Source organism: Meles meles, chromosome X (genome assembly GCF_922984935.1).
Source record: "Meles meles chromosome X, mMelMel3.1 paternal haplotype, whole genome shotgun sequence".
In the NCBI taxonomy this organism is placed as follows: Eukaryota; Metazoa; Chordata; class Mammalia; order Carnivora; family Mustelidae; genus Meles; species Meles meles.
The window spans coordinates 16,092,329-16,119,813 of record NC_060087.1 but is presented as its reverse complement, the minus strand read 5'-3'; the positions used below and the strand labels follow the sequence as shown (position 1 = coordinate 16,119,813).

The 27,485-nt window shown below is 43.7% G+C and overlaps 3 protein-coding genes across 19 annotated transcripts in view; all 3 read left to right on the top strand.

Moving 5' to 3' along the window:
* Positions 1-12,037, top strand: part of MAP7D2 (MAP7 domain containing 2) — a 97,739-nt gene extending 85,702 nt beyond the window's left edge. For 8 of the 14 annotated variants that reach the window (XM_045996164.1, XM_045996160.1, XM_045996157.1 and 5 more), the window contains 7 exons: positions 1,228-1,453; positions 2,468-2,572; positions 3,571-3,627; positions 4,093-4,171; positions 4,880-5,120; positions 7,786-8,058; positions 10,722-12,037. In XM_045996164.1, coding sequence (XP_045852120.1) covers positions 1,228-1,453; positions 2,468-2,572; positions 3,571-3,627; positions 4,093-4,171; positions 4,880-5,120; positions 7,786-8,035 — 958 coding nt within the window. In that variant the 3' untranslated portion in view covers positions 8,036-8,058; positions 10,722-12,037. The remainder of the gene's footprint in view (positions 1-1,227; positions 1,454-2,467; positions 2,573-3,570; positions 3,628-4,092; positions 4,172-4,879; positions 5,121-7,785; positions 8,059-10,721) is intronic. The other 6 variants (XM_045996166.1, XM_045996158.1, XM_045996168.1 and 3 more) reach the window with 2 other exon arrangements.
* Positions 12,038-24,452: 12,415 nt separating this feature from the next.
* Positions 24,453-24,821, top strand: LOC123934558 (glycine-rich protein DOT1-like). The gene has a single exon (XM_045994724.1). The coding sequence runs from the start codon at positions 24,453-24,455 to the stop codon at positions 24,819-24,821; it is 369 nt and encodes a 122-aa protein (XP_045850680.1).
* BCLAF3 (BCLAF1 and THRAP3 family member 3) overlaps positions 24,686-27,485 on the top strand; it is a 59,953-nt gene continuing 57,153 nt past the window's right edge. For 3 of the 4 annotated variants that reach the window (XM_045995665.1, XM_045995662.1, XM_045995664.1), the window contains exon 1: positions 24,686-24,817. The gene's annotated coding sequence lies outside the window, so the exon portion shown is untranslated. Of the gene's footprint in view, positions 24,818-25,314; positions 25,410-27,485 lie in introns of those variants that run through there. The other variant, XM_045995663.1, reaches the window with a different exon arrangement.

Below are 27,485 nucleotides of genomic sequence, written 5' to 3'. Positions count from 1 at the left end.
CGGAGAGGCAGGCAGAGAGAGAAGAGGAAGCAGGTTCCCTGCTGAGCAGAGAGCCCGATGCGGGGCTCGATCCCAGGACCCTGAGATCATGACCTGAGCCGAAGGCAGAGGCTTTAACCCACTGAGCCACCCAGGCGCCCCAAACACTTTGTTTTTGTTTTTTTTTGTTTTTTTTTTTGTTTTAATTTATTTATTTTTATTTGCTTATTTACAGCATAACAGTGTTCATTGTTTTGGCATCACACCCAGTGCTCCATGCAGTATGTGCCCTCCCTGTTACCCACCACCTGGTTCCTCAACCTCCCACCCCCCCCCCCCTCCTGCCGACCCTTCATAACCCTCTGGTTGTTTTTCAGAGTCCATAGTCTCTTATGGTTCATCTCCCCTTCCAGTTTCCCTCAACTCCCTCTCCTTTGTTTTTTAAAGATCTATTTACTTATTTTAGAGAGCAGGAGTGGGGAGAGGGGCAGAGGGAGAGGGTCAAAGAGAATCACAAACAGACTCCCCACTTAATGTGGTGCATGTGTGGGGCTCAGTCTCATACCCTGAGATCATGATCTGGCTGAAATCAAGAGTCAGATGCTTAACTGACTGAGCCACACAGGCACCCCAGGCTAAAAGAGATTTTTAAAGATTGGTAAAACAAATGAGAAATAGGTGTTAATTTCTGTATTAAATATAAGGGTTCTGTTGAGTGTTTTCTTCCACTTGCTGCTTCAGAAGTCATGTAACAATTTGAACCCAAAGTAAACTTGTCGAGCTTGTCATCACTGCTCTTAAATTGCTGACTGGCACAATTGTAGCCATCAAGACATTTCTAGGTTTTTTTTGGCTTTAATTAGTTTTAAATATTTATTTCACTTAGTTTTTAAAAGAATTGTCATTAAGTAAGAAGGATGGAGCTGTAGTCATTTGTAGTTTGACTAGGGAACATTTGTGTCTTCATTATGGTATGTTCACAAGTCAGTACCTCATTACTCTTTGTATTAACTGAATTTAAAGTTAACCCTACACACACACACACACGCGCACGCGCACACACACACACACAGAGAGACTGAAGTTGCTTCCTGGGAAAGATGATTCATTTCCTTGAGTGGATACTAATTCAAGTGCACATGTCTGCGACTGTGTTGAACCTTGCACGTTCCTATCAGCACACGGTTCTTTGGTAGTTTGCCTTCTGAGAATGTCAACATCTCCTAACAACAGTTATGTTCTCAAAAGGCTGGAGAGAGAGGAATTGAAAAGAAAAGCAGAGGAAGAAAGACTTCGCCTAGAAGAGGAAGCCCGTAAGCAAGAAGAGGAAAAGAAGCGGCAGGAAGAGGAAGAAAAAAGAAAGGCAGAAGAGGAGGCTAAGAGAAAGGCCAAGGAGGAGCTGTTATTAAAAGAAGAGCAAGAAAAAGAAAAACAAGAAAAAGAAAAGCAAGAAAAAGTCATGATTGAAAAGCAGGTACTGTATGAGTCTTCATATGGACTCTCCTTAAGGACTTTAGTTTATATTAGGTAAAATGAGTTAAATTCGAATAACTTATAATACTTACTTGAAGTTTTTCCTTCAACTAATTGGGCTGGTTATTAAGTGTGAGTTACTTTGGACAGTAATAGTGAAGTTTGTAATATTTGTTGTATGTCAGTTCACATCCCCCAAAAGGTAGATTCTAGGATGAGAATTTGGGTACCAGTAGTTTATTTGGGATAAGATCCCAGGAAGGGTAGGGAAGTGAGAGGAAAGCCCATGTAAGTGAACTAAGGAGTAGCTTACTGTGGACCACTGGGAGTTAGTCCCTTTGGCATTCTCTAAGAGACCATGCAATATGCCTTAGAATTATCCCTCTGAGGAGTGAGGAAACTGGATTATTTATCTTTCAGCTCCTGCCTCTCATGGCTATAGATCATTCCTTGTGGGAATTAAGTTTCTGAAACTCCTGGGGTGCCTGGATGGGTCATTTCGTTGGGCATCCACCTCTTCGTTTTGGCTCCAGTTGTGGTCTTGGGTCATGAGATCGAGCCCCACATCAAGCTGCATGTTCAATGTGGAGTCTGCTTGGGATTCTTTACCTTTTCCTCTCCCTTCTCCTTTGCCCCCTTCTACTTGGGTCTGTGCGTGCATGTTCTCTCCTTCTAATAAATAAATAAATTTTGAAATGAAAAAAAAAATGTTTCTGAAGTTCCTGGCCACATGCACATGGCTAGAAACTGTCCTTAAGCACAGAAAGACCTTGGCAGGCACTTATGGAAAATATTGGTAGGTAATTTGCATGGTGGACTGGAGGTGTATGAGTGAGGCCTGGCCACGTCTGCTGTGTCATAGAACAGGCTGTGTAAATCCACACGGAATATTGAAACAACATTCCCTTTGAGGTAGATGATAAGGTAGAAGTTTATGTGCATATCCTAAGGAATCCCACTACACTGTTTTCTCAGCTTAGTAAACTCTGTGCCTTGGTTTTCCTGTTTCTGTCAGAAGGAAGCAGCAGAAGCAAAGGCCCAGGAGGCAGCTAAACAGATGCGTCTCGAAAGAGAACAGATCATGCTGCAGATTGAGCAGGAGCGACTGGAGAGGAAGAAGGTAGGAGCTGAGGGTCAGGAGGAGTTAGGGTGAGGCAAGAACAGGAAATGAATCCAGTTCTGTTCTACAGTTGTTGGGTAGAGTGATCGGAAAATTACCTAATTAGGTCAAGTTTGTTGGTAGTGCTGTTCAAATCTTCTTTATCTCCATTGGTTTTATTTCCTCTTGTTCAATTAGTAACTAAGAGGAGAGTGTTGTTAAAAGCTCTCTCTGTGATTATGGATTTAGCCATTTTTTCTTCTAGCTCTATCAACTTTTGTATGTTTTGTAGCTTTGCTTTTAGGTGAATACATATTTCAGATTATTAAATTTTCCTATTGATTTGACCCCTTTATCACTAATACATCTTTATCTCCAGTAGTAATTGTCTGAAAGTCCACTTTGTCAGCCTTTTTGGTGCTTAGTGTCTACATGGTAAATATTTTTCCATCCTTATACTTTGAACCTATGTATGTCCGTAGGTCGCTTATAAACAGCATATAGTTGACTTGTTATTTTAATCCAGTTTCATAGTCTTTGTCTTTTCATTGGAGAGTTTTGTCCGTTTACATTTAAATAATTAGGGATAAAGTTGGATTTAAGGAGACTGATTATAAAGCTCCATTCCCAAGGTATTCCTAGATCCAGCCCAGGCTTTGAACTACTTTAGGCCTGAGAGTTAGGAGATGAGTCTCTGGCCTCCCCTCCTGACCTGCACCTCAGCTTTACTTTCTCTGGGGTGGTCCTCTAGAATGGCAGGTGGTAATTCGTTGGTTTTTAGGTAACCTATGGAAAAGAATGGAATCTAAACTGTTGATTTTAGGTACTAGTTCACTTCTCAAGTATTTGATCTTGTTTATAGGGCAGAGGTGTATATCTGCAAAACCAGTGGAAAACCTTACTGTACCCATTATTCTCTGCTGATAAGTTTTCTGACATATGAAACTGCATATAGGCCCAGCTGCTTTTATGTGTATTTGGATTTATTGTCCTCTTACCTGGTTCTTTTTGGTTTCCAGAGAATTGATGAAATCATGAAGAGAACAAGAAAGAGTGACGTGTCTCCAGAAGTGAAGGTAGGTGGTCAGGAGCACCATTTTAATAGTTTGTTGGCTGAGGAGGAAAGAATGACATGGGGTATTCAGGGGAGTTGAAGGTCTTGGAGAGGAACAGCCAGAAAAATTGAACTCTTCCTACTTTGTTCCTGGCTAGATTAAGGAGACCGTCGGTACCTGGAAGGAAAGAGAAGTCTAAGAGGAGTTTCAGAGACAGGGTGGTAATGAAAAATTTCCTCTGAGAAGTGGGGGTAGGAATGCAGAGAGTGGCATAGTAGTCCCTGAATAAATCAGGAAATGGTGACAGATTAATAAGGGAAACACAGCTGATTTGGGAAACACAGCTGATTTGTAATAAGCTCAAAAGATTCCAGGAATTACCATGGAACAGGCAGATGGCTCAGTATAGTTCCAAATATCTTTTGATGCATTTCAGAAGCACTTGTCTTTCTGTGTAAAGTCGTCCTTCCGTGTATCTGTTTTCAGAAAGAAGACCCAAAGGTGGAGCTTCAGTCTGCTGTGTGTGTGGAAAAAAAGACAAAACCAGTTGTCCCAAACAAAATAGGTGAGTGTGAGAACTGGTTCTCGAGTTCCTTTCAGCAGGTACGGGCTCATAGCACTTCCTGCTGGAGACAAGCACCCGTGGGTCTTAAAAGCATTACTGCTGGAAGGGGACTGTGTAGTTTCCCTTCTGGTGGAGTCCCCATCTCCACCACAGGTCTGTCAGGTCCAGTCAGAAAGTGGAACTCTACTAGTCCCACCACAGAAAGCTGGCCACCTGCTGGCCCATGGTGCCTTCCAGGGAGCCCAGCAGCTGGTCAGGTTCTATTCAGAATGGACTCTGCTATTCTACGGTGGTTTCTACTGTCTTCCCCACTTCAGGCAGTCCAGCTCGTCTCTCTCGGGTATACTTAAAACTCTTTAGATGTGAATATTTCATGGCAACCAAAATCAGAAGGGTGTGTCCATCTCAGAAGCACTCTACAATTTTCCTTTGCCTTGGGGCTTAAGTAAATGCTACACAGAGCCTGGGGACCTGCACAGTATGAGACACCAAGCCTCCTGGGCGGGTCAGGAGCCCTGCACAGACACTGGTGATGTCATTAGTCCCTTCTTTTCCCTGTGTGAAGCTGATGACACAGGGTTTTTTGTTGTTGTTGTTTGTTCGTTTGTTGTTCTTTTGTTGTTGTGGGGTTTTTTTGGCAAAAGATGTTGCACTGCTGGTAAAGTAGAGGATTAAATTAATTGCTTCCGTGTCTGTTTCCTCTGTTAGCTCATTGTTCTGGATATTTCATGGTTAACAGAATGACTTTGTGTTCTCAATCAGAAATAAATGGATTAAACAACTGCCAGGAAGTTAATGGTGTGGGGCGTAGTGCCCCAGAAAATTTTCCCCGAGACATTTTCTCTAATGGGCTTAAACCAGTTGGGGGACTTGTTCATCTGGACACCCTTGATGGGAAATCAAACAGTCTGGATGATTCAACTGAAGAGGTTCAGTCTATGGATGTGAGGTAAGTTGATTTATTTCGCATGTGAGCTTCACCTCTTCTCCAGACACCTCCACTGCCTCTTCATTGATTTTTTTTTTCTTTTATACACCTGAATCAACTAAAGCAGGTTCCATTGATATTTAGGAAAGCTGTCAGTGGTTTATCAGTGTCTTAGGTCGGGTTCCCTAGGAGTAGAGCCTGGGAGGGGTTCCTGGGTAGCTCAATGGATTGAGCATCCAGCTCTTGGTTTTGGCTCAGGTCATGATCTCATGGGTCGTGGGATGGAGCCCCACGTCTGGCTCTGCAGTCAGCGGGGAGTCTGCTTGAATACTCTTACCCCTCGCCCCACTTGTGTGTGTGCTCTCGCTCTCTCTTTCTCACCTAAAATAAATAAATATTAAAAAAAGAAGTAAAGCCTGGCACAGGTATTCAAAAGTGTGGGATTTACAGGGAAAGAGTTCTCTGGAGCAAGGGGAGGGTGGGAAGCAGGATGGGGCACGGGACATCACTAAGCAAGGCTTCTGTCGGCTGGTCATGGAGGAGATCTGGAGGATCAAGTTCTCCCAGAGAGTGGTCTGATTAAGGGAGCAGCTTCTGTGTCACCGTATCCTTCAGTCATTGAGCGTGGTCACCCAGGGTTGGGGATGCAACTGAAGTTACAACTGCAGTGGACATAGGGCTCCTGTCAGCCGAAGGCGGATGTTCAGAGAAGGGGTGGCAGCTCTGAGCCATTAGCAGCCTGCTCTCTCTGCAGCTGGGAGCCGCATGCACCTACAGCTAAAGGGGATCTGAGCACAACACCAACAGGACTCCCTGTGTCCACTGTCTTATGTTACATAGACTTGTCAGCGGGGACTTGATAAGGAATCTCATTTGCTTTCAGATGCTACAATCTTAAGGAATTCTTTAACTAGGGTGTTTGTAGATGATATCACCTGGCAAATTAATCCCAATCAAAAGGAGAATTCAGTTAGCCTGTGGTTGGGGCAGAGACACTGCAAGAGAGAGCCTTGGGCAGGGCAGTTGAGTGGAGGCAGCTGTCTGAGTCAGGAGGCAGTGACAGTGTTTTGCAAAAGTTCTGTCAGAGCTGCAGCCGCCCAGAGCTTACCCTTCTCTCCTTGGCTGTGAATTAATTCTCAGCTTTGTCTGGGAAAGATGGTCTTTCCTAAATATCCCAGCTTGTGCATCCTGGCTTTGAGCCAGATATGTAAAAACCCGGGGTCCAGCACCCCGTCGCCAGTAGAGCAAATTCTACAGAGACAGCCCTTGCCTCCTTGGGTTCCACGCCTCAGCCACCAGGGCGAAACAGCTGAGTCATCTTAAAAGTTAACACCACATCTCTGCCCCTGCCCCATGTTGAGCCTACCTGTGCTTACTCTTTATGTCTCTGGGAGTGGGGTATGGGATGTGACACAGCACCCGCCAGGGTTCAAGAAGTGAAGGGGCTTTGTGTGTGCTCCGAGTTCTCCTGTGGCCGTCTCTGCTTTTAAAGAGAGATGACTCCTGGAAGTTGCGTCCAAACTTGTGGCCTCTTCTCCTCCTCATGCTCTGACCAACTCTTTAAACCCAGGGAAAGGAAGTAAGGTGAGGTGGAGATGGGGTGGGTTTTTCTGCCGATCGGGCAGTTTGCCCAGGCTCCAGCCACCAGAGGTGGTGGTAGGTCTTCTACTGCCCCTTAACTAGGCTGAGTCTGAGGGAGATGGATTTTCTGAGTTTTTCAGTTCAGCTGGTTTTTGTAGATTCTTCTCTCAGATCTTATCAAGGCGGAAAAGAACAGTCAGAGCTGGCAGCAGCCTTACTCTGGCTGTTAAGAAAGACTCTGAGAGACGGGACCTCACACGCCAGCCCACCGCTCATCTGAGCTGGGCCTGTGGTTGACACAGCTGTGAAACTCCTTCTTCCAGGTCTAGGTGGAAGAAAGTGGGAGAGCCAGGCCTGGTGGGCAGGCACTGGATAAGTCAGGGTGGAGTGGGGCCTTACTTGAGAGAGGGAACTTGGGAAAGATCTGCTCTGCCGGTGGTGGGTGGATGGTGGGGTCCTTGCCAATAATGGCTCCCACCTAAACTGAACACTTACTCCAGGTGGCTCCACACAGACTTCCTCGGTATGATCACATCATGCTCACAGGAGCCCTGGTATGAAGAAATGATTGTTCACCCCATTGTAGAGCAGAGAAACTGAGGGCAGGGGAGAAAAAGCAGCTCATCCAAAGTGGCACTGCTTGAGAAAAGCGGCACCAGAAGCCCCAGTGCTGAGAAAGATGGTCTTTCCTTAGAGCCCTTCCTTAGCTCAGTTTTAACTTTAGCATTGGCTTTTTCAATTTTTTTTTTTTTTTTTTTTTTTAGCATTGGCTTTCTATTTGGTTTTTCCATTTTGAAGATTTTGGAAGTGTTTGGCTTCTCGGCAGTGCTGGTGCCTTTAGTTTTTATTTTCTTTCTTCTTGTGGAAGTGTAGGCTTGGCCTTTGCAACTCTGCTCAGTCCACTTCCCTTGTTCTCCATGGGGGCCTTTTCTATCAGAGTCTCAGAGTTGAATTAACGTGTATTTTGTTTAGTACATTTCACACCAACTCTAATTCTAAGCCCATCTTCTCTAGAAAAGTAATATAACCAACTATTGCAAATACAATTAATTTTTGCCTTTCTCTCTCTTCTTCTGTCCTTCTCTTCCCCCACCCCACATTCCAGTCCTGTTTCAAAGGAAGAGCTTATTTCTATCCCAGAATTTTCACCAGTAAGTGAAATGATTCCTGGGGTGTCTCTGGACCAAAATGGAACTGGTAATGCCCGAGCTCTTCAAGATCTCTTAGATTTCACTGGCCCCCCCATGTACCCCAAGCGATCCAGTGAAAATCTCAGCCTGGATGACTGTAACAAAAATCTGATTGAAGGATTTAACAGTCCTGGCCAAGAAAATACTCTGAACACCTTCTGTTGACAAATACTTCTCTTTAATGAAAGGTACAGTGCAGTCTTTTGCTTAGAGTCTAAATTTATACCTCTCCACCTGGGGTTTGTGAAGGTGGGGTAAACATCTTTCCATCTCTTCATTGGTCAGTTCTATTTGAAAAATACAAACGTGAATATGAATACAGGTATCACCTGTTTTTCCAAAAGTTCCACACTATGCGAAATGTAGTTTATGAAAGACCTACGTTAGTACCTGTTTATAGTAACTGAAAGTAATCCAAAGAGGGTTCTCACTTTTACCACACACAAAAAAAGGCAAAATGTGCAAATAGTATTCAGCGTTCACCTTGGAGCCAGCTGTTAGGCAGTGAGAGCGGCTCTGCCAGGCTCCTTCCTGACAGCCGCACTCAGCATTCAGCTGCCATAGCTTTGCACTGTCAGTAAGCATCTGTGCTTTATCTCTGTTTATTTTGCACATCCATTGGCAAGAGGTGTCCTAAAGTATCAGAAAAGCCGAAGAGGTTATTTTCTGAGTCTGAAAGTGCTCAAAATTTTTTTTCATGTAAGTTAGTGGTAATTGCTTCTTCACCATATGCCATTACAAAAGGTTTCATAGGAATGTTCTTTCAGATGGGGGGGGGGAACCAGATAGTATATACTGCAACACATACACAATCATTGAGATGGATTTCAAGTAAATCTTTTAAGAGCCTTCATTGCCACTTGCCACCACGCCTGCCGCTGCTCTTTGGGGTTTGTGGATGGGGGTGTGTGTTGAGAAGCACTGCTAAAAGTTTGACCAGCCATCTGTCTGGAGTAGCACCATTTTTAGAGGCAAAGAGAGAATGCTGTAATAGTGGTGCAAGATGGTATTAATAAAATGAATGTCTCCCCTAGTTTCTCTCAGTGCCATCCCACATTCTAGCTGTAGTAATTTATATGCGGTGATGAGCTTTTGGCCAAATGATTTGCTATTCTGTTGACCCATTCTGCAATCTTTTAAAGCAAATATTGATTCTTGGGTCACACCTGAGGGAGTGGGGGAATGGAGAACTGAACTTTGTGTCCTAAAGCTTTTGTTCACCACCTTTGGCCTTTTTTCTTGCCAAAATGAGTTATAAACACTCTGCATTTGGGTGACTTAGTTATACATACCTCACATTGGATTTACTTCAGTTTGGGGCTTATTTGTTTTGATGATGAAAACATAATTAGAATCTGTCATCAGTTCCTTTCGTGACTTGATTCCAACTGTCCTCCCACTTCAGACTCTTCAAAACATTTCTATATTCTCAGCACACTGTTTCTTTTTTTAAAATTTCATTTTAATTCAATTAATTAACATATAGTGTATCATTAGTTTCAGAGGTAGAGTTCAGTAATTCATCATTTGCATATAACACCCAGTGCTCATTGCATCATGTGCCCTACTTAATGCCCACCCCCTAGTTACTCCATCCCCCCACCCAGTTCCCCTCCCCAGCAATCGTCAGTTTGTTTCCTAGAGTTAAATGTCCCTTATGCTCCACTCCTATAACAGAACTTTAACGCCTGATATGATACAGTCCAACCTTTCTGTTTCTCAAATGAGGAAACATGGGGTGCCTGGCTGGCTCAGTCAGTAGAGCATGCTCAGATCAGTAGAGCTCTTGATCATAGGGTTAGGAGCTCAAGCCCCATGTTCGGCATAGAGCCTACTAAAAAGAATATTAAAGTCTGTTTTGGGGGTCCTGGCTGGGTCAGTCAGAGGAGCATGAGATTCTTGATCTCAGGGTTTTTGACCCCATGTTGAGTGCAGAGATTACTTACGTAAAATCAAATGAGGAAACTAGTTGGGGAGGCCACATAATCAAGGTCATTGTATTTTGTATACATCTGCCTGTGCTCAGCTTTTGGCTGTACACGGTGCATCTCTTCTCTTGACTTTTGGGAAAGAAGGTGTGGCCCTTTCACACATGAAAGGGAATGCATGACAGGTAATTTTTAGAATAAACCATGTCCCTAGAGAGTATTATGCTAAGTGAAATCAATCAGCAAGAGAAAGAAAAATACCATGTGATTTCATTCATATGTGGAATTTAAGAAACAAAACAAACAAGCAAAGGGGAGGGGGAAGAGGCAAAGAAGAAACAAGACTCTTAACTGCAGGAAACAGTTACCAGAGGGGAGGCGGTGGGGGGGATGGGTGAGGCAGGTGCCTGGGATGAAGGAGGGCCCTCGTCCTGATGAGCACCGGGTGAGGTACGGAAGTGCTGACTTACTCTACTGTATCCTTGAAACGAACAGTACACTGTTAACAGGATTAAAATAAAAACTTTAAAAAATACAAAGAATGGGATAGAGATAAATATAAATTAGCATGTATTTTGTTTTGACTGCATTTGGCTTCTTAAAATAAGTTCTCTTCTAAAATCTTAAAATATGTTGGGGGGGTCATTGTCACTGTAGCTGGGGGCAGCACTGCCATTTGGAAAGCAGGACATTGAGCATCCTGCAGGTTTTGGGAGTCCCAACCAAAGAGAATTTGGCCACCTGATAGAATAGTTCTACCCAAAATGCTATAGCATTTCAGTTGAAAGATGCTTTATGAACCAAGGAAAATATAATCAAGAAGGTAGGAAGTCCCAGACAATGTGATCATTTTAGTGAGAGAGAATAGGTACAACGTGGTCTCTTCACTCATCTCACCTGGTTTTGTTTTTGGATTGACACAGGTGGTGTTTGGAGAACCCATGAAGCTGCTGGTAGTCAAATCCGAGCTGCCGTTCCTCTGAAGAAGCTTCTGTTGTCCTCAATCCCTGGATTCCAAATTATTAGATCAAAATGTAACTGTATATTCCTAGTTAGTATGTCAAACTCAAACCCTGGCCACTCTTGGTAGAAACCTTGAAACGCTGGCCTTGTTGGGCTTTAGCAAAATTTCATGTTACAGATCTATTTATGAGCTTCAGCTGCTGATAAAGTGCTTCCTGTACTACTTTATTGCCGTAGTGATCCTCTGAATAACCCAGGTGGTTCTGTGTTGGAAATTCACCTTATAACTGTTCTTATTCCCAAAGCTGGAGTACCTAAACATGTAGATGTCTTTTCCTGTAAATATTCTAGACGTCAACCCAGACTCCACTTAAGCATATATACTGAACTTGTGCTGCTTATCTCCTTGTCTCTGTTTAGAAGAAGAAATTCCAGAGGGTTTTCTCCCTTCTCTGGGGTTTCTTTGTTGGAAGTTACTATCAAGAAGCTTTTTTTAATTATTAAGCTTAGCCACCTGTAAAATGTGTTGCCCCACATTACTCCTTGGGGACCTAATAGAGTAAGTCTCGTTGATTATGGAAACAAGCAGTGCGGGATGATTTCTGTTCACTTACGCATTTTCTTATAGACGTGGGCACCTCAGTCTGGCAAGGATCTTGTCATTGTTGAACCTTAAAAAAGTCTCCCAAGCCATCAAGCAGCTTTTGGACCGAAGGAAGTTTGAATGAATTTTGTGTCTCATGCACAGGTGATTGGTTTTCATGTTGTTGCTATTGCTTTTCTCTTGGATCTCCAGGTTCTTGTTTGTTTGCTCCTGTGTTTGCTCAACTCTGATGAAGCCAGACACAAATGAAAAGGATAGTGCTCTGGAATAAGGGGGCCCTGAACTGGACCCAGTATATCACTTTAATAGACTTCAGTATAAAAACATCCAAACGGGGGACAAATGACACTAGAATGTATACTCCATGTGTCTCATGCACATTTTCAGAACACATATAATAATGTGTTTTCTTAATTTTATTTCTTGTGGTGAAATGTGACTTTTCAGATTAAAATGACCTTCTTTGAAACTTTTTTTGACTTGTGCAATAAAGCTTTTGGAAAAGATCCATAATTTTGACTGAGGTTTGCAACAAGGAGATAAAAAGAAGTCTCAATAGTAATCTTGTTCATCTGCTTTTAAAACCCGCTACAGGTTAAGACTTTATTAGTTATGGAAACTGTGTATGTTTGTGTATGTGTATATATTGAATAAAATACATGCCTCCAGTAATGCAGTGCCATTGATCTTGATGCATATCGGGGGAAAATCCCTTTTATGACAAGCACACACAAAATGATAGCATGGTCTGACTTTCAAAAAATGCCTCACCATCTTTCCTATAGCTTTATTTTGCTAAATGTTTGTTTTGTTGTGATCTGTTGTACCTCACAGCACCATTGTGACCATGGTGATGCCTCATTTGCATGATGTGTACGTTGTGTTTAACGTGAAATACATTTTCATTGAAGAGTCTGATGGCTTGCTAGTGTTTTGTTTGTTTCTGTAGGCTCAGTGAAGAAATGCTCTGAAACCAAATGACATTTTTTAAAAGCTGTGTAGAGAAAAACCGAAAATCCTGTGTTGGTGTCCTTTCCCTGCCAAACTCGTTACAATTTCTCGTTACAATTGTCAGTTCCAGGTGCACCCAACTATGGAAATAAGTGATGAGCTGTCCCCAGGACACGATGAACTTTTAGGTACATGCAGTAGAGTTGCTGTACTTTCATGCCACTGATGTGAAGCAATTCTAGCTAGCTAAGATGCGGTTAACCTTGGTGTGATCCAGGAAAACATTCCACATACCGATCTGGCATTTGAACAAAATTATAATGGGTATGGTGACCCTTATTTTCCAGTAAGCAAAAACCCAGACCAGCTTTTTTTTTTTTTTTTTTTTTTGGTATCTGATTCATGGCTTGTCTACAGCCTGGGAGACAGTCCCAGCCAAGACTAAGAGCCAGGAGGTCAGAAGTGGAATGAGAATGTTGGAACCCTCATGATAACTTTCTGGGCTGCCATCTCTGAAACCAGGGATCCAGTCAATGCAGCCCTCCTCAGCTCTGCTGACAAAGCGTCTGTTGAGTGCACAGGAGTGGACATCTTCTTCCCCTATGCTGGTCCTTGACAGTGGCGTTACAAGTAGCTTCTGTCCTCTTGAACCTGGCCACAGGGTCACAGTGGTGGCGAGTCACTCCTAAGAGCAATTTTTATTTTGTGAACGTTCTAAGTTTTTCTTAGTATGTACAGATTTTCTGTTAGTCAAATGCTTTGTAAACTAAATTTGGAAAGCAAATGTAAAGAACCATTTTGTTTCTAGAGGTGCTCTGGGGCACATTACCTATTACTTTGGGGGCACAACACGGAGTGACCTCCATCCCCACTCTTCAGTATTGTTCAAGAAACACAATTATGTGAGAAAGTAGAGTGAGAACACTTAGAAACAGAAAAGAGAAGCCTTTGTAGGTAGTATTTGGGGGTGGGGCAGACCCAAAGAGAAAGAAGTGAAAAACTCTTACAATATTTTCACAGGTGAGACAGTACTAAAGAAAAACCAGTAGTTTTCTTACACATTAACAATTAGTAGGAAATTGATGCCGAGAAAACCCAGAAAATTCTTAGAAATAATAAGCTATATCTAAAACTTGATCAGGGGACATTAGATGTGAATGGAAAGACATGTCATGTCCCCAGGTGGGAAAACTTAATGTGTGTGAAGTAAATTAATAGTAGGAAGCCTTCATGTTTTTGCAGTATTTAGAAATTAAATCAAGTCCCAGTCAATGGAATTTCTTTTTGTGCAACTTATACAAGGAAAAAAATAAGCATAAAGCTTAAGAAACTTTAAAAAATGAGCTTTTTAAAAGGGAGAATTTCCCTAAGCAAACAGCTAAATATTATGGTAAACCTTCCATAACTAAGCGTAGTCTGATAAGTAGAACTTGGAACCAAAAACCGGTATCAATGTCTCCTGAGGTTCAAATGAGTTTAATATGTTTGAAGGGATGTGAATAAGGGCCCAGAAGTCAATGAGGAAATTATAAAAACAGGATCAGGGTCCAAGGTGTGGGTACCAGTTTTGGTTCAAGTTTTAATTCAGGGGAAAATTTAGGCACAAGGCTTGGCACGAACCCCTAAAGATCTTGAATGGAAACTCCACCATGGTCCCAGGAGGTGAGAAGCAGTGGCCTCTACTTGCCATGGTTTAAGCTTCTTCAGGACTGGACCTGAAGAGCAGTACCTTCTCAGTTCCTGCTGTTTGTGAGGTGGTCCTAAGACTTCTCCAGGTCACGAGGTAGGTAGGAGAGGGTTGCTTCCTTGAGAACACGTTGACAAAACCGGGGTTGACTCCAGGGCCCCAGCTTTGGTACCGCCAGGAGAGCTGACAGGTTCTTCTGCCCCTGAGAGCAGCAGAAGTGCTTTTGGTAGAGCAGAAGCTTACAGCTGAGAAGGGCCAGGACCCCCATGGGGAATCCTAGTTCTGAGTGTGCTTAAAAAAAAACAAAAAACTATTAAGCTATCATTCGCATACTAGCAAAAGTATCTCCCCCCTTTTGTACAAAGTTGTGCAACCATCGCCACTATCTAACCTCCATCTGAGTATGCTTTTGCCAGCATGTCTTAGCCATCCATCCACGTAAAGCAGCAGAGCTTGGCTGTATTATTAGCTCACATCCCCATTGTACCTAGAAGCAAGAACATGGGATTTGAAAGTAGTATTCCCTGAACCAATCACTTCCCCCAGCTTTCTGTCCCAACAGACCAAATTAATGTGGTGTTTATGTAACCTGATTTATGTGGGCTGTTTTGTGCTGTTTCACATTCTCTGTGCATAAACACCAGATCAAATGCCAAACACGGGCTCAGATGCCCAGGATGGGCCTTCTAAGTCGATGAGAAACATGGAGTGCGTGAAACTGAATTAAAATGCTTGGAAAATTCTGAACCTTTGAGGACATGCCTTTCACAGTGACCATCAGATCTAGTAGGCGTGGAGTGGCTCTGCTTTCTCTTGTTTTCGGGACATATGGCCCATGTTAACCAGGAGGGAAGTGTTTTTCTTTTTTAATCCCACGATCCAGGTCAGGGTCCAAGACAGTGTGCACTCCACACAGTGGAAAGAATCACCGTTGTTGCAGCCCAGAGCCTGAGAGTCACCTTGCGAAAGGCATAGGGAGCCGACAGGTTTCAGATGTGACACCTAGAGAATTCACGCCCCAGCTCTCCCTTCAGCTGTGCAGTAAGTAAGAGAGAAGATTCTGTGAAGCAGTTACGAAATACCGAAGTTTAATCCCTCCAGTTGGCGCTGAGGGATGGTTGATGGTAGGGGATAGAGTCTAAAGTGACCAGCCTTCTGGACTTCCAAGATCGTCTTAAGGCAGGCTTTCCCCATGTCTCCTTATCTCAGGAAATACAAAATGCGAGGACAAGAGTTCCAAGGAATTGAACCTATGTGTAAAATAACTTTTTTTTTAAAGATTTTATTTATTTGACAGAGAGATCACAAGTAGGCAGAGAGAGGGGGAAGCAGGCTCCCCACTGAGCAGAGAGCCCGATGCGGGACTCGATCCCAGAACCCTGAGATCTTGACCTGAGCCGAAGGCAGAGGCTTAACCCACTGAGCCACCCAGGCACCCCTAAAATAACTTCTTTTTCAAATTAGAATCAACAGTTGACTGTACTTGTCTTTTAACCCCATTTTCCTAGCAATGTGTGTATGCTCATCTTTAAAATGACCATACAGTTGTCCACAAAGAAGTGATAGCTAAGAAGGGGCTAGGTCATGCACAGTAGGCATATGGAGAGCTTGTGGGGATGAATGTGGTCCCCAGGGTAGGACGCAAAGGTTGTTTTACAACAAAGAGAATCCTACTGGTACCACTAGAAGGAAAGAATGAATTTCATTTGCTCAGGGGACCTAACCTTTGAAAGAGTTCTTAGGGATCGCTCCTGTGCAGTGACGGCCCTGATGGCTGGTATGGGGTGTTCAGTGTTCACTAATGGTAAGAAATTATCTAGAACGTGGAAATAAGGCCAAAAGATAACTGCATGCCCTTTGAAAGACCTGCTAAAGCATGGCCTGTGCACAACCCAAGGACTGCTGAGTCTCAGGAGATGTAGCTTTGTATGACAGACCATGTGCTGGGACTCGGACCCAGGCTCTGGAGTAGACACTCGTAGACAGAAGTTTGCAGATGACTTTCATCTTACAGAAAAGCTAACTCTGAAGGTTATGTCTTTTTTTCCTGCAGGGCAATGAATAGCATTGAATCTAATTTTGTGATCTCATCCCAGCATTTGTTTCCCCACGAAACTTGTGGTGCTGTGTGTACACCTACATCCCTGTGACCAACAAGCAGTCCCCATATCCTCCGCCGATCCAGTTTTGTCATCCTGCTCCTTAACGAAGTCAACACAGTTTTGTCCCATGCTCTTGTATATTTGCATCACAATTATGCTTGTAACCTTTAGGAAGTTATACTTTGACAATGAGGAAGCCTTAAGTCCTCCGCAGGTTTGGGAAATTTTAAGCAGCTGCTATAATGGCTCTAATGGTTTACATTAAACGCTGATGTCATGGGCGTCATGGCGCACCACCTGGACGGACCTCCTCTTTAAGACTGAGGTATTTGTCCTTCCAGATGTCTCCTTCTAGATGCTGGAAGTAGTTAGTGAGGCTTGTTGGTGGAGTTCCTCTCTAAGAATTGCCTTTGACTCAGGGAGGCGGCCTCACCAAGGTTAAACCCCCTCACCTGGGTAGCCTGTATCCAATGGATAATTTGGGTGTACAAAAATCCTTGCCTCAAGGTGGGACAATTCAGAAGGGCTGTCTCAGCTTCAGAGCGGCTCCCTGTGGGTTCACCTGAGGCCTTTGTTGAGGCTACATCACAGCCCAAGTTCTCCCTCCTGCTGCCTCCACTCCTCTCCGCACTACCCGTGGCCTCCTGCATGCCAGCTGGTCTCAGACCCTGTTCCTGGAGAACCAGACCTGAGCCAGCGAGGCATTGTACTAAGGGCTTTCCACGTCCCCTCTCTCTCAACCTTAGGAATGAATTTCTGAGATAAGCACTGTTGTTGTCATGCTCACTTTACCACGGGGACCGAGACAGGTGAAGTTGCTCATGCAAGGCCCCCCCCCCCCCCCCCCCGTACATCAGGAAGTACACAACTGGGCTCCAAATCCAAGGTTTGCTTTTGAGCCCATGCGTGCCCTGGTCTTCTACACCTTAAAGTTCCTGCTTAGGGAAATCACATAGACAACCCTTCAAGGCTCTTGCCCATCAACCTATCTCCTAGCTATATTTGCAAGTTTCCCAGTTATTATTGTAGTTGTGATGGGTAATGAGGTCAGGTCTGCTGGTACATATTTGTGTTTCATTACAGTTGGGGAATATGAGATATTTATTTGTGTGATTCTTTGATTAATGTCTGTCTCCCTCACTGTTAGCTTCTTGACATCAGGGCTGCCTAACTGCCTAATATTCCTACTACCTAACACAGGAATTCAGTAAATATTTGTGAGTGAATAAACATAGTTGTTACTGAGGAAATCTGTGAATTAAAATCCATGACCTCTGATCTGCATATCTTTCTGCCAGACTCATATTCTGTCACGACATGACACTCCCAAGGATCCTGGTTTTTGTGTTTGCTTTTGGATTTCTTAGTGCCTAGAACAAACACCACCTGTCACAGAGTAGCCCCACAACAAATCTTTGTTAAATGAATGTTGTTGTTGTTTTAATTGGGAATACATATACCAGTTTGGATGGTTTCACTGCACACAGCAGAAAGTGCCTTCAATTTTATGGGTATTTATTAATCACATACAATTTATAATAAGCTCCAAAGGCAGCTCAATGACAGGATTCTGGGGCAGCATTTCTCTGAGTGTCTTGGCTTTAAGAAGGTTGCTGTGGCCAGCATCTCATCCCCATGCCATTATGATCAAATGCATGAAGATGTTAGGGGCAGGCTGTTCGTTGTACAGCTCCCTCCTTCTACCAGGAAGGAAACTCTATCGCAGAAGCTCCCAGTAAATGTCTACTTCTCCTTGGCCAGTACTAAGTCTTATTCTTAAGATAAAACTAAGATAATCCTATTCTTAAGATAATCACTGATCAAAGGGAAGGGGATGATCATGTATGTTAGTTAAAGTAATACTAGCTTCTATAACAATTACCCCCCGGAGATGCCAAATGTCTCAGATACAACAGAACTTTTTTGTTCCTCATGTGTAGTCCAAAACATATGGGCCTTATTCTAACTCTCCTCTAAGTGCTAATTCAAGGACCAGGCTCCTTCCATCTTGTAATTTCTTCATCTTCCAAATTTATCATATTTTTCTGCATTAAGGTCACGGAATAGGGAAAGAGTATAGAGAAGACACAATGCTTCCCAACTAACTTGTCCTCTAAGGGCCTCATACCATTTCCCCTCATATTTCATTGGCAAGAACTAGTCACATGGCCCCACATAGATAGATGCGAGGGATGCTGGGAAGTGTTGTCCCGGGCTGGTTTGCCTCTTACCAGAGATATTGCTAACCTTAGCTCGCTTTCCAAAAATTCTTTTACGATAAGACCTACATTCATACCTGGTTTTATTAACTGAAAGAAATCAGAAAATAATTTTCACTTTCAAGAAAAAAGCTACCACACTAAGGTAGGTCTTTCATAAAAGTGAAGTAGCCTAATACAAACTTTCAGAAAACAGGGGATACTCTTGGCTATATGCTATTTTGGCTTAGGAAATTTTTCATAGGGAGATTGGATGGAAGGGGAAACCTGTACTATACAAGAGGGAGCACAAGTAATTTGGTGTATAGTTTATTGTTTATGCCATGCCATGATTAACTTAGAGCTCTGTAATGGGAACATAATGTGAGCCACATGTCATTTTGTGTCAACTAGTGGACCTGGGAAGAGAGGGGCAGTAAATATTTTGATTGTATTATCATTAAATCTACCACAGGACCCCTTATGTTCTCTTTCCCTACTAGTCTAAAGGAGAGTAAGAATTGGTGTTAAAAAGTAGAAGACACTGTTGGGGGGGTACCTAATAAATATAGAGTTAAACAAGACAAATTTATCGGACTAATGAACTTTTTGAGAGCTTAATAACTTTTGGATTGGCGTCTGGGTTGCACCAGGACACAAAACCAGACTGCTTATGGCAGGAAGAGACATGTGAACTGAGTTTATCAAGGATCTAGGGGAAGAGCTTCAGGAAAGGGGCAGCGAAGGTTTAAATAAGGGGAGTAAAAAAATATTTTGCAATAAAATTAAGTTTTAAACCTAACCTCGTTGTTCCTTTTTTACTTCATCAATGTAGGTAGTCTATATCAATTTTTTTTTTCAAAATAATTGCAGAGTTGTAACACGTTTTAACACCACAAATATGATTTTCAGAATCAGGGGCAAGCCACTTCACATATTACATTATATGAGAATTCATCAGAAATAATTTATGGGACCAGTGAGCTGGTAGCAACTACCAAATCTTGCTTAGGAATTGGTCCTCCATCTCAATAGGAAAACAGACATAAAGACAGTGACTAGAATGAGCAAAAAGAAATCTGCAGCATAAGCCTGTTTAAAAACATTTTCTTCCAAGCAGTATAAATCATTTGTCTGCGCCCTGTTGTTGACAAAGCCCTTAAAAAAAGTAAAGGTAAAGAAAGGACAGCATCCACCAAAAAAAAAAAAAAAAATGCCTATAGGAAACAGGACTGGATAAACATTATATGCCGAATTTCATTTACAGTATAACCAACCCAAAGTCCGAGAGTTAAGAGAAAACTCACCTGGTTTTGGCAGTCCTGGGTTATAAGGATTAACGTAGATGCTGAAGGCATGACCGACACAATACAAACCATCTATACAAAAAGTGAGAAAAATCTGGGCCAATAGCATTGTCCAGGGATGAGAAAGCTGTTTGTCCTACTTATTTCTAATTATCTAATTCTCACATCAGCATTTTAAAGAGCAAGCTGTATAGAAGAGCAGCTGGAGATGCGTGTCAGGGCAGCTGGCAGCTTTCCCTAGCAACAGTGTCCCTTCAAAAAAATGACAACGGGCACTTGGCCCAAGTCTGTATCAATACCTGATTCCTTCTTCTGTTTTTAAAATTTGATCTTTTTGTTCTGGTTTAAGAATTAGTAGTCTAAAAACTACCATGCATTTCAACAAGCCTCTATGTCCATCTTCTGGTTTACAGGGAATACAAGCCTTAGAGAAGTGGTTCTCAAACCTGAGAGTGCTTCAGAATCCCCTGCAGGGGCTTTGTTGAATCTGTATGAGCCACTTCCTCAGAGGTTCTGATTCAGCGTTGAAGCAGAAGCTTTAAGATGTAGGGCATGGTCCCACTCTTGCTCCTTTTCTTCTGATCTGACACCCGTAATGTCTCAGAGAGGGTCTGTTCCTTCAGCCTGCATGCTGGACGGAAGAACCAGAGCGGACCTCCGATGGACTTCAAATGTAAGCAAGAAATAAACGTTTGTTGTTATAAGCCAATCAGATTTTGAGACTGCTACTGTAGCGTAATTTATTCTTACTAACATAGAATTCTTGTATTAAGCATATGCAGCATTCAATAGCAGATTTGGCTTTGCAAAGAAAAAATAAATGGCAAGGCAGGTAATAACCTATTTCTGTTAGGCTTGTTTTGCGTATGTGTGCATGTGTGTTATTCATAGACACAGCAATAGCTATGTGACCTCGTGCAAACTACTTAACCTCTCTGTCCACACAAGTGAACAGCAAATAGTGGGAGGGCCTAACCAATATGTCTGAACAAAGATCACCTTGTTCAAAGATGATTCAAAGAATACATCTTTATCTGTATCTCTTTATCTGTATACAGTAAAGTACACAAAAACTAATTATGAAAGGGAGAGAAGAGCATATTCATGAAAATGATTGACTACGGAATCCCAAAGGATAATGTTATCACCAGTTTAACATCCTTTTGCAAGAAGGTAAGATGAGATGCAAAGTCAATAGGACGATTTGAAAGGTGGGGGGTGGGGGAGGAGTGAAGCAAGGACGCTAAAATCTCAGTAATAGCATTTAAGTAAAAACAGAAGCAGAAATAATACTTTGGGAAACCCTATCAATAATACTGAAAGCAAATTTGAGTTATACCAAATGTCAATGTCAAAAAAGGATAAAGTGAAAAAAATGAGAAAAAAGAGAACGGCCACAGATAATTGCTCTCCCTAAAAGAGACCAGAGCAAATGGAGCAGAAACAATTCTTTTTTTATTATTTATTTTTTAAATTATGTTAGTTAGCATACAGTACTTTGTTAGTTTTTTTTTTTTCAAAGATTTTATTTATTTGAGAGAGAGACAGTGAGAGAGAGCATAAGAGGGGAGAAAGTCAGAGGGAGAAGCAGACTCTCCAAGGAGCAGGGAGCCCGATGCGGGACTCGATCCCAGGACTCTGGGATCATGACCTGAGCTGAAGGCAGTCGCTTAACCAACTGAGCCACCCAGGCGCCCCGTACTTTGTTAGTTTTTGATGTAGTGTTCTATGATCATTATTTGTGTATAACACCTAGTGCTCATTGCAACATGCCCTTAATACCCATCACCAGGCTAACCCATCCCCCCATCCCCCTCCCCTCTGAAACCCTCAGTTTGTTTCCCGGAGTCCACAGTCTCTCATGGATTATCTCCTCCTCTGATTCCCCTCCTTCAGTTTTCCCTTCCTTCCCCTTAATGTCTTTCATGCTATTCTTTATGTTCCACATATGAATGAAACCATATGATAATTGTCTTTCTCTGCTTGACTTATTTCACTTAACATAACCTCCTCCAGTTCCACCCATGTCGATGCAAATGGTGGGTATTCATCCTTTCTGATGGCGGAGTAATATTCCATTGTATATATAGACCACATCTTCTTTATCCATCAAAACTAGAGGAGAACATAGGCAGTAACCTCTTCGACATCAGCCACAGCAACTTTTTTCAAGACACATCTCCAAAGGCAAGGGAAACAAAAATGAAAATGAACTTTTGGGACTTCATCAAGATAAAAAGCTTCTGCACAGCAAAGGAAACAGTCAACAAAACAAAGAGGCAACCCAGGGAATGGGAGAAGATATTTGCAAATGACAGTACAAAGGGCTGATATCCAAGATCTATAAAGAACTTCTCAAACTCAACACGCAAAAAAACAAGTCAAAAATGGGCAGAAGACATGAACAGACACTTCTCTGAAGTAGACATACAAATGGCTAACAGACACATGAAAAAATGTTCATCATCATTAGCCATCAGGGAAATTAAAATAAAAACCACAATGAGATACCACCTTATACCACTTAGAATGGCAACAGTTGACAAAGCAAGAAACAACAAATGTTGGAGAGGTTGTGGAGAAAGGGGAGCCCTCTTACACTGTTGGTGGGAATGCAAACTGGTGCAGCCACTTTAGATAACAGTGTGGAGGTTCCTCAGAAAGTTAAAAATAGAGCTATTCTATGGCCCAGCAATTGCACTACTGGGTCTTTATACCAAAGATACAGATGTAGTGGGAAAAAAAGGCTCATCTGCACCCCAATATTCATAGCAGCAATGTTCACAATAGCCACTGTGGAAAGAGCCAAGATGCCCTTCAGTAGATGACTGGATAAAGCAGAAACAATTCTTGAAGGTAGCATAGAAGAAAACCTTCCTGGACTGAGTCATTAATATGCATTTAAAAAGGTCTCACACCTCTTAACCAGACAGATGGGACAATGCGTTCAATGAAGCAGAAGCAAAAGCTGTATTTGTCTTAAACAGCAAACACTGAGCACAAAGAGGTAGAGGGCTAGAGAGATGAAGTAGGAATCAGATAATCCCCCCCACCCGCCGCTGCCAGTCCAGAACAGCCTCTGGGAGCAGTGTGGGCCCGTGGCTCTGATCAGTCTCCCGCAGGGGGCTTGCTGACCTGCAAGTACAAGGACAAGGACGGGAAACAACCCGTGCGCTGCTTCTTCGGGAAGAACTGGGCTGAGAGCTACAGGAATCACCTCTGGAAGAGCACCACTTCGAGGCCATTGCCCTGGCAGAGAAGGCCCTGCAGGCTGTGAACGGCGGCAGCGCCCCCAGCATGACCTCGGCCACGTTCCAGTGGATGTACCACCACTCCGGGCTGCAGGGTGCCCATGGGGAAGCAGTCAGCCTCGCTATGTCCAGCGTGGAGCAGCTGGCACGGAATACGGCCTGACTGAAGAAGGGCCCCCGAAGCTGGCTGTGGTGCAGGCCTGCCCACAAATGTCCCAGCTCCTACCGCTAGGGCCAGTCCTGGCTCCAGCTGCCCCCTCTTCTATTCTCTCATCCTTACCAGTCTGTCTTAAGTTGATTTAACATTTTTTTGATTGTCAAAAGAAAGAAAACAAACAAAGAAAGGCCTTACGTACTATGCTGAGAACTTTCCTCTGTGAAGCAGGAAGCAGTATCATGTATGAAGAGAGGAAAATGATCGTTGCTATGGGACTTAAAGAGAGTAGTAAGGGTTAGTAACAGCAATTACTGGAAATGAGAGAGGTCACATAAAAGAGACACCAAATTTCTAGCGGGTATACAAAAATTTGTAGTGACATCATTCTGTGTTGTGTGACTTGTTCTTCCCAAGCGGTACTTGAAAACACAGATGTAGGAATGGAAAATGCAGATAACTGGAGTGTTTAAAGGTGGTGGTTTGATGATACCATGTGTCAAAGGGCCATTCTCAGGGCTCTGCTTACAAGAGTTGTTGAAGTCAAAGGCCATGTACTTAAGTCAGGTAGAAGGTTCAGGGCATGTGAGAGTTCTCTGGTCTTTGAAGACCAAGTACATTGAGAGTAAGAGAGAGACAGGACTTCAAGGATGAGGATTATGAGTACAAATAAACAGGATTTGGAAACTTAAGGTTTTAGAGATGGAGCAGTATAAAGTGATGAATGTCTAGATTTTCTAGAATAAGTGCCAGGGAATGGGTGGATAAAGTAGAGTAGAGGTAAAGTCATCTGGGTTGAGGAAGTTAAGGAAAAATGGCTCAATCATTGGTGTTGGACCCATTGGGATGATGGCTGTAATTCAATTCAGATGGAGAGGAAAATTCTAATGCAATAAGCTGGCAATAAGGGAGGGTAAAGGTGTACTACTAGATGTGGTGGGCTCTGAAAGAGAAGTCTTGCAAGGAGGAAAAACTATATCAAAATGTCAAGTGAGAAAGCTCCAAGAGAGAGGACATAATACCTGCGTGGGTGGTGGTTGGAGTGCGGCAAGGAGAGAAATCAAGAAAGCAGGCAAAACTGAGTCAGTATTTTGAATTGGGTGGTGGGGAGATGTTGGTACTGTTAGCCTATTTGGGAGGTGCAGAGCGGAGGTTTCGTTTTCTGAGTAGAAACTTAATTTGAGGCCATAGGAAAGGCAGGTGCAGGTTCAGGTGGGCTGGCTCTGGACGGACCTCGAGGGCCAAGCCAGGAGCTGGAAAGCCGAGGCTCATCTGCTTCGCCACCTTTGCTTCCTGTGTACAACGCTGGATGACCCATGGCACTAAGCTCCTGCCCCTGGCTGAAGGATGAGCTCCAGCATCCGGGATCCCAGGATTGCAGGACCTGGAACGCCTCGGGCATAGCTCCTTCCCCCGCAGACTGGCAGCAGACAGCGCATGCGCCCTGGACAGAGCGGCACAGGTGGGAACGGCCGGCAGAGGGCGCAGGCGCTCTGGCCGGAGCTGTCCAGGCGGGGCACCCTAGCTGAGAAGGAGTACAGAGCACGGGTCGGTGGGAGAGTCGGCCAGCGCGAGGCCGCGAACGCAGGCGGGGCCAGAGCGGGGGCGGGGCGAGGCGGTTCCGGAAGGAAGTGGTTCCGGGTCCCGTGGCCCGGCGGTGGTAGCTGTGGTACCTCTGCTGTGGGAGGCGGCGGCCCTGCGAGGGGCGAGGCCCGAGGGGCTGTCGGCCGGGCTGGCGGCGGTGGCGGCCGGGCTGGCGGCGGCGGCCCGGCTGGCGGCGGCGGCGGGGACTTCCCGGCCGGGTGAGCGGCCCCGGGGGGGGGGGGGCGGGCGGGGCGAGGAGGCCCCGGCCCGCAGGGAGGGCGTGTCCGTCGTCCGGGAGGGGCGGTCTCCAGGAGGCGGGGGGGGGGGGGGGGGGGGACGGCGGGGGGGGGGCGGGGGGGGAGGATGCGCAGGCTAGTCTGGGACTCTCGGGGGACCGCCCCTTCCCACTGCCTCCGGCCACCAGCGCAGCGACCCGGGCACCTGCTGCCGTGGCTCTGATCCTTCCCCGTCGTCCGGCAGGCTGCGGCCCCGGCGGTTCGGAGCGACTTTCATGGGGACAGGGGGGTGGTGTTCAGGGACCGTGCCCTTGTCCCTGAAGCGAACCCGGACGCGTAGCCTGCGGGACCCGAGCCGAGGAGACCCTGCTTTGTCCTCCCGAGGCTCTCCTGCCGCTCAGCGGCATCTTCTTCTGGTAATGTCCAGAATGAGTCGCGAAGGATGCTCTTTATCCTGCGTTGCAAAGTAAAACTTGTGTTTTTAGAAACGTATCTTGAAAATTGGCGCATCTCCTTGCGCTTTTCTAAGGTGTATTAGGAAACTGGGCCGGTGACTGTCAGGATTGTCCTGTCGGTAAGTCAGGAGGAAAAGAAATGGGAGAGAAACTTATTCTCCCAAATATTTTCCTGCCAAGGGGCTTTTTCATCTGCCTCCTATGTGATTGCGTTTCTTTTCTGGAGCAAAGTAAAAACTACAGAAATCAGGAAGGTCTGTCTGACTTCTGGCCCAGCAACCCTTTTAGCATTTTTCTGAATGAGAAGTGGGATGAATGAGACTGGAATTTGGAAAGGAAAGATTTTGGTGGGGATTCATAATGAGAGCTTTAATTTTCAATAGTATTTTAATTGTTCCGATATGGTAATGTTTATTAAATGTTATTTTTTAACGGTACTTTTAAAATGGCTACTAAAACGTTCTTTTGAAAGCCCCTGCTGTTGTTTCACAGCCCCCTCTTTAAAGATCTTAGAAATATTTATATATAGAAACATTTTGTAACACATTTGTTTACAAAATTTCTAAAATATGCAAAACCATGGTGAAGAAGATACACTGTTTCACCAATCCAAGTAACCATTATGAATATGGTTACTGGGTATACATCTCCATTCTCTTTCTGTGCCGAGATGAACGTATGGATTTTTCTAAGTGGCTTCAGTTTTGTAACCACTTTTTTTTCCTGACTTCTTAGCATGCCATTACATGGCTCTAATAATTTATTTAGTTGGTTATTCCGTTTTTCACTGAATACATTGTTGAAAAGTGTAAAATCTGTACACCCATCATTACTTCTTAGTGTACATTCCTAGATGATCGAATTGTTGGGTTTGTTTTTTTAAAATGTAAATTGCTCAGTTTCCCTCTGGAAAGGATGTGCTATTTTGCACTCCCACCAACAATCTGTGAGTGTCTTTTTCTACACCCTAGCAAAAGGCAGCATTTAAAGGATTTCTACAGGATCACTTTTGGACCATTTCTGTTCTTCTCTCCACCCAAGTACCATTATCATTCTCTAGCTATCACTTTTTAAACAATTTGTTGATAGCAATTCAATTTCTCATCTTTTTTTTTTAAAGATTTTTATTTATTTATTTGACAGAGAGAGAGATCACAAGTAGACAGAGAGGCAGGCAGAGAGAGGGAGAGGGAAGCAGGCTCCCCGCTGAGCAGAGAACCCGATGCGGGACTCGATCCCAGGACCCTGAGATCATGACCTGAGCCGAAGGCAGCGGCCTAACCCACTGAGCCACCCAGGCACTTTTACCAGTTTAGTAAAGACGTGTTATCCATTTGAGGCAAGGCATCGTAGAGTGAACAAGAGATCTGACCTCAGGACTTTCTTGAATTCTGGTATCTCTGATTCCTTGAACAAATCACGTAGCTTTTCTAAGGGACACTTTCCTCAACTCCAAACTAGATATTATAGTACATTGGCTTTATCTTTTTTATAGGGTTGTTGTTTAAGGGTCAGATGGGACATTTATGGAAAATACATTTAAGCATACTTTGTCTTGTTGCCAATTATTGCCATATTGTAAAAATTTCAGAGTGCAAAAGCATCTTGATTTTTAAAGTAAATTTCTGAATTAAAAAAAATCAATTCTGTGATACCCTTTGCCCCATGCTCTTTCACTTCTTACATTTGAAGTTTTAAAAAATTCTGTCCTAGATTATATTCAGAATGCTATCAGGGTTATGAAATTAGGTGAATGAATGAATCTGTACAAATACTGGAGGAGCCAATGTTGAAAGGCACTTCATGTGAAGCCGAGGAGGACAAATATAAAGCTAAATAAAACACAATCCTTGAGATCATGATAAATAAAACACAGTCTTTGTGCCCTACAGCTACAGGATGTTCAGGCAGCTAGAGGGCAGAAAAGCTGCTTTCCAAATTTAGATGGCAATTTTAGATGTGATTCAGGATGTCAACTATTCTCAAGTGTCCTAAAGTCCATTTCTGCTGACGGAGCATCTGCACAAATGACCAGGCAGTCTCTTCAGGGTCATCTTTCCAAAGGCAGGAATTGTGAGTTGGGGAAGTGTTAGTATTTGAGTCTGAGAATCTGGATTCTTGTTTCAGGTCCTTCACCTGGGGCAGTGTGGTTAGCTTTTTTTGAGGCTTGTTTTTTTTTTTCAACCTATGAAATG

Bases quoted from the DNA above. Each gene is read 5' to 3' on its own strand.
- LOC123934558 (XM_045994724.1), top strand. From the start codon at position 24,453: ATGCGCCCTGGACAGAGCGGCACAGGTGGGAACGGCCGGCAGAGGGCG.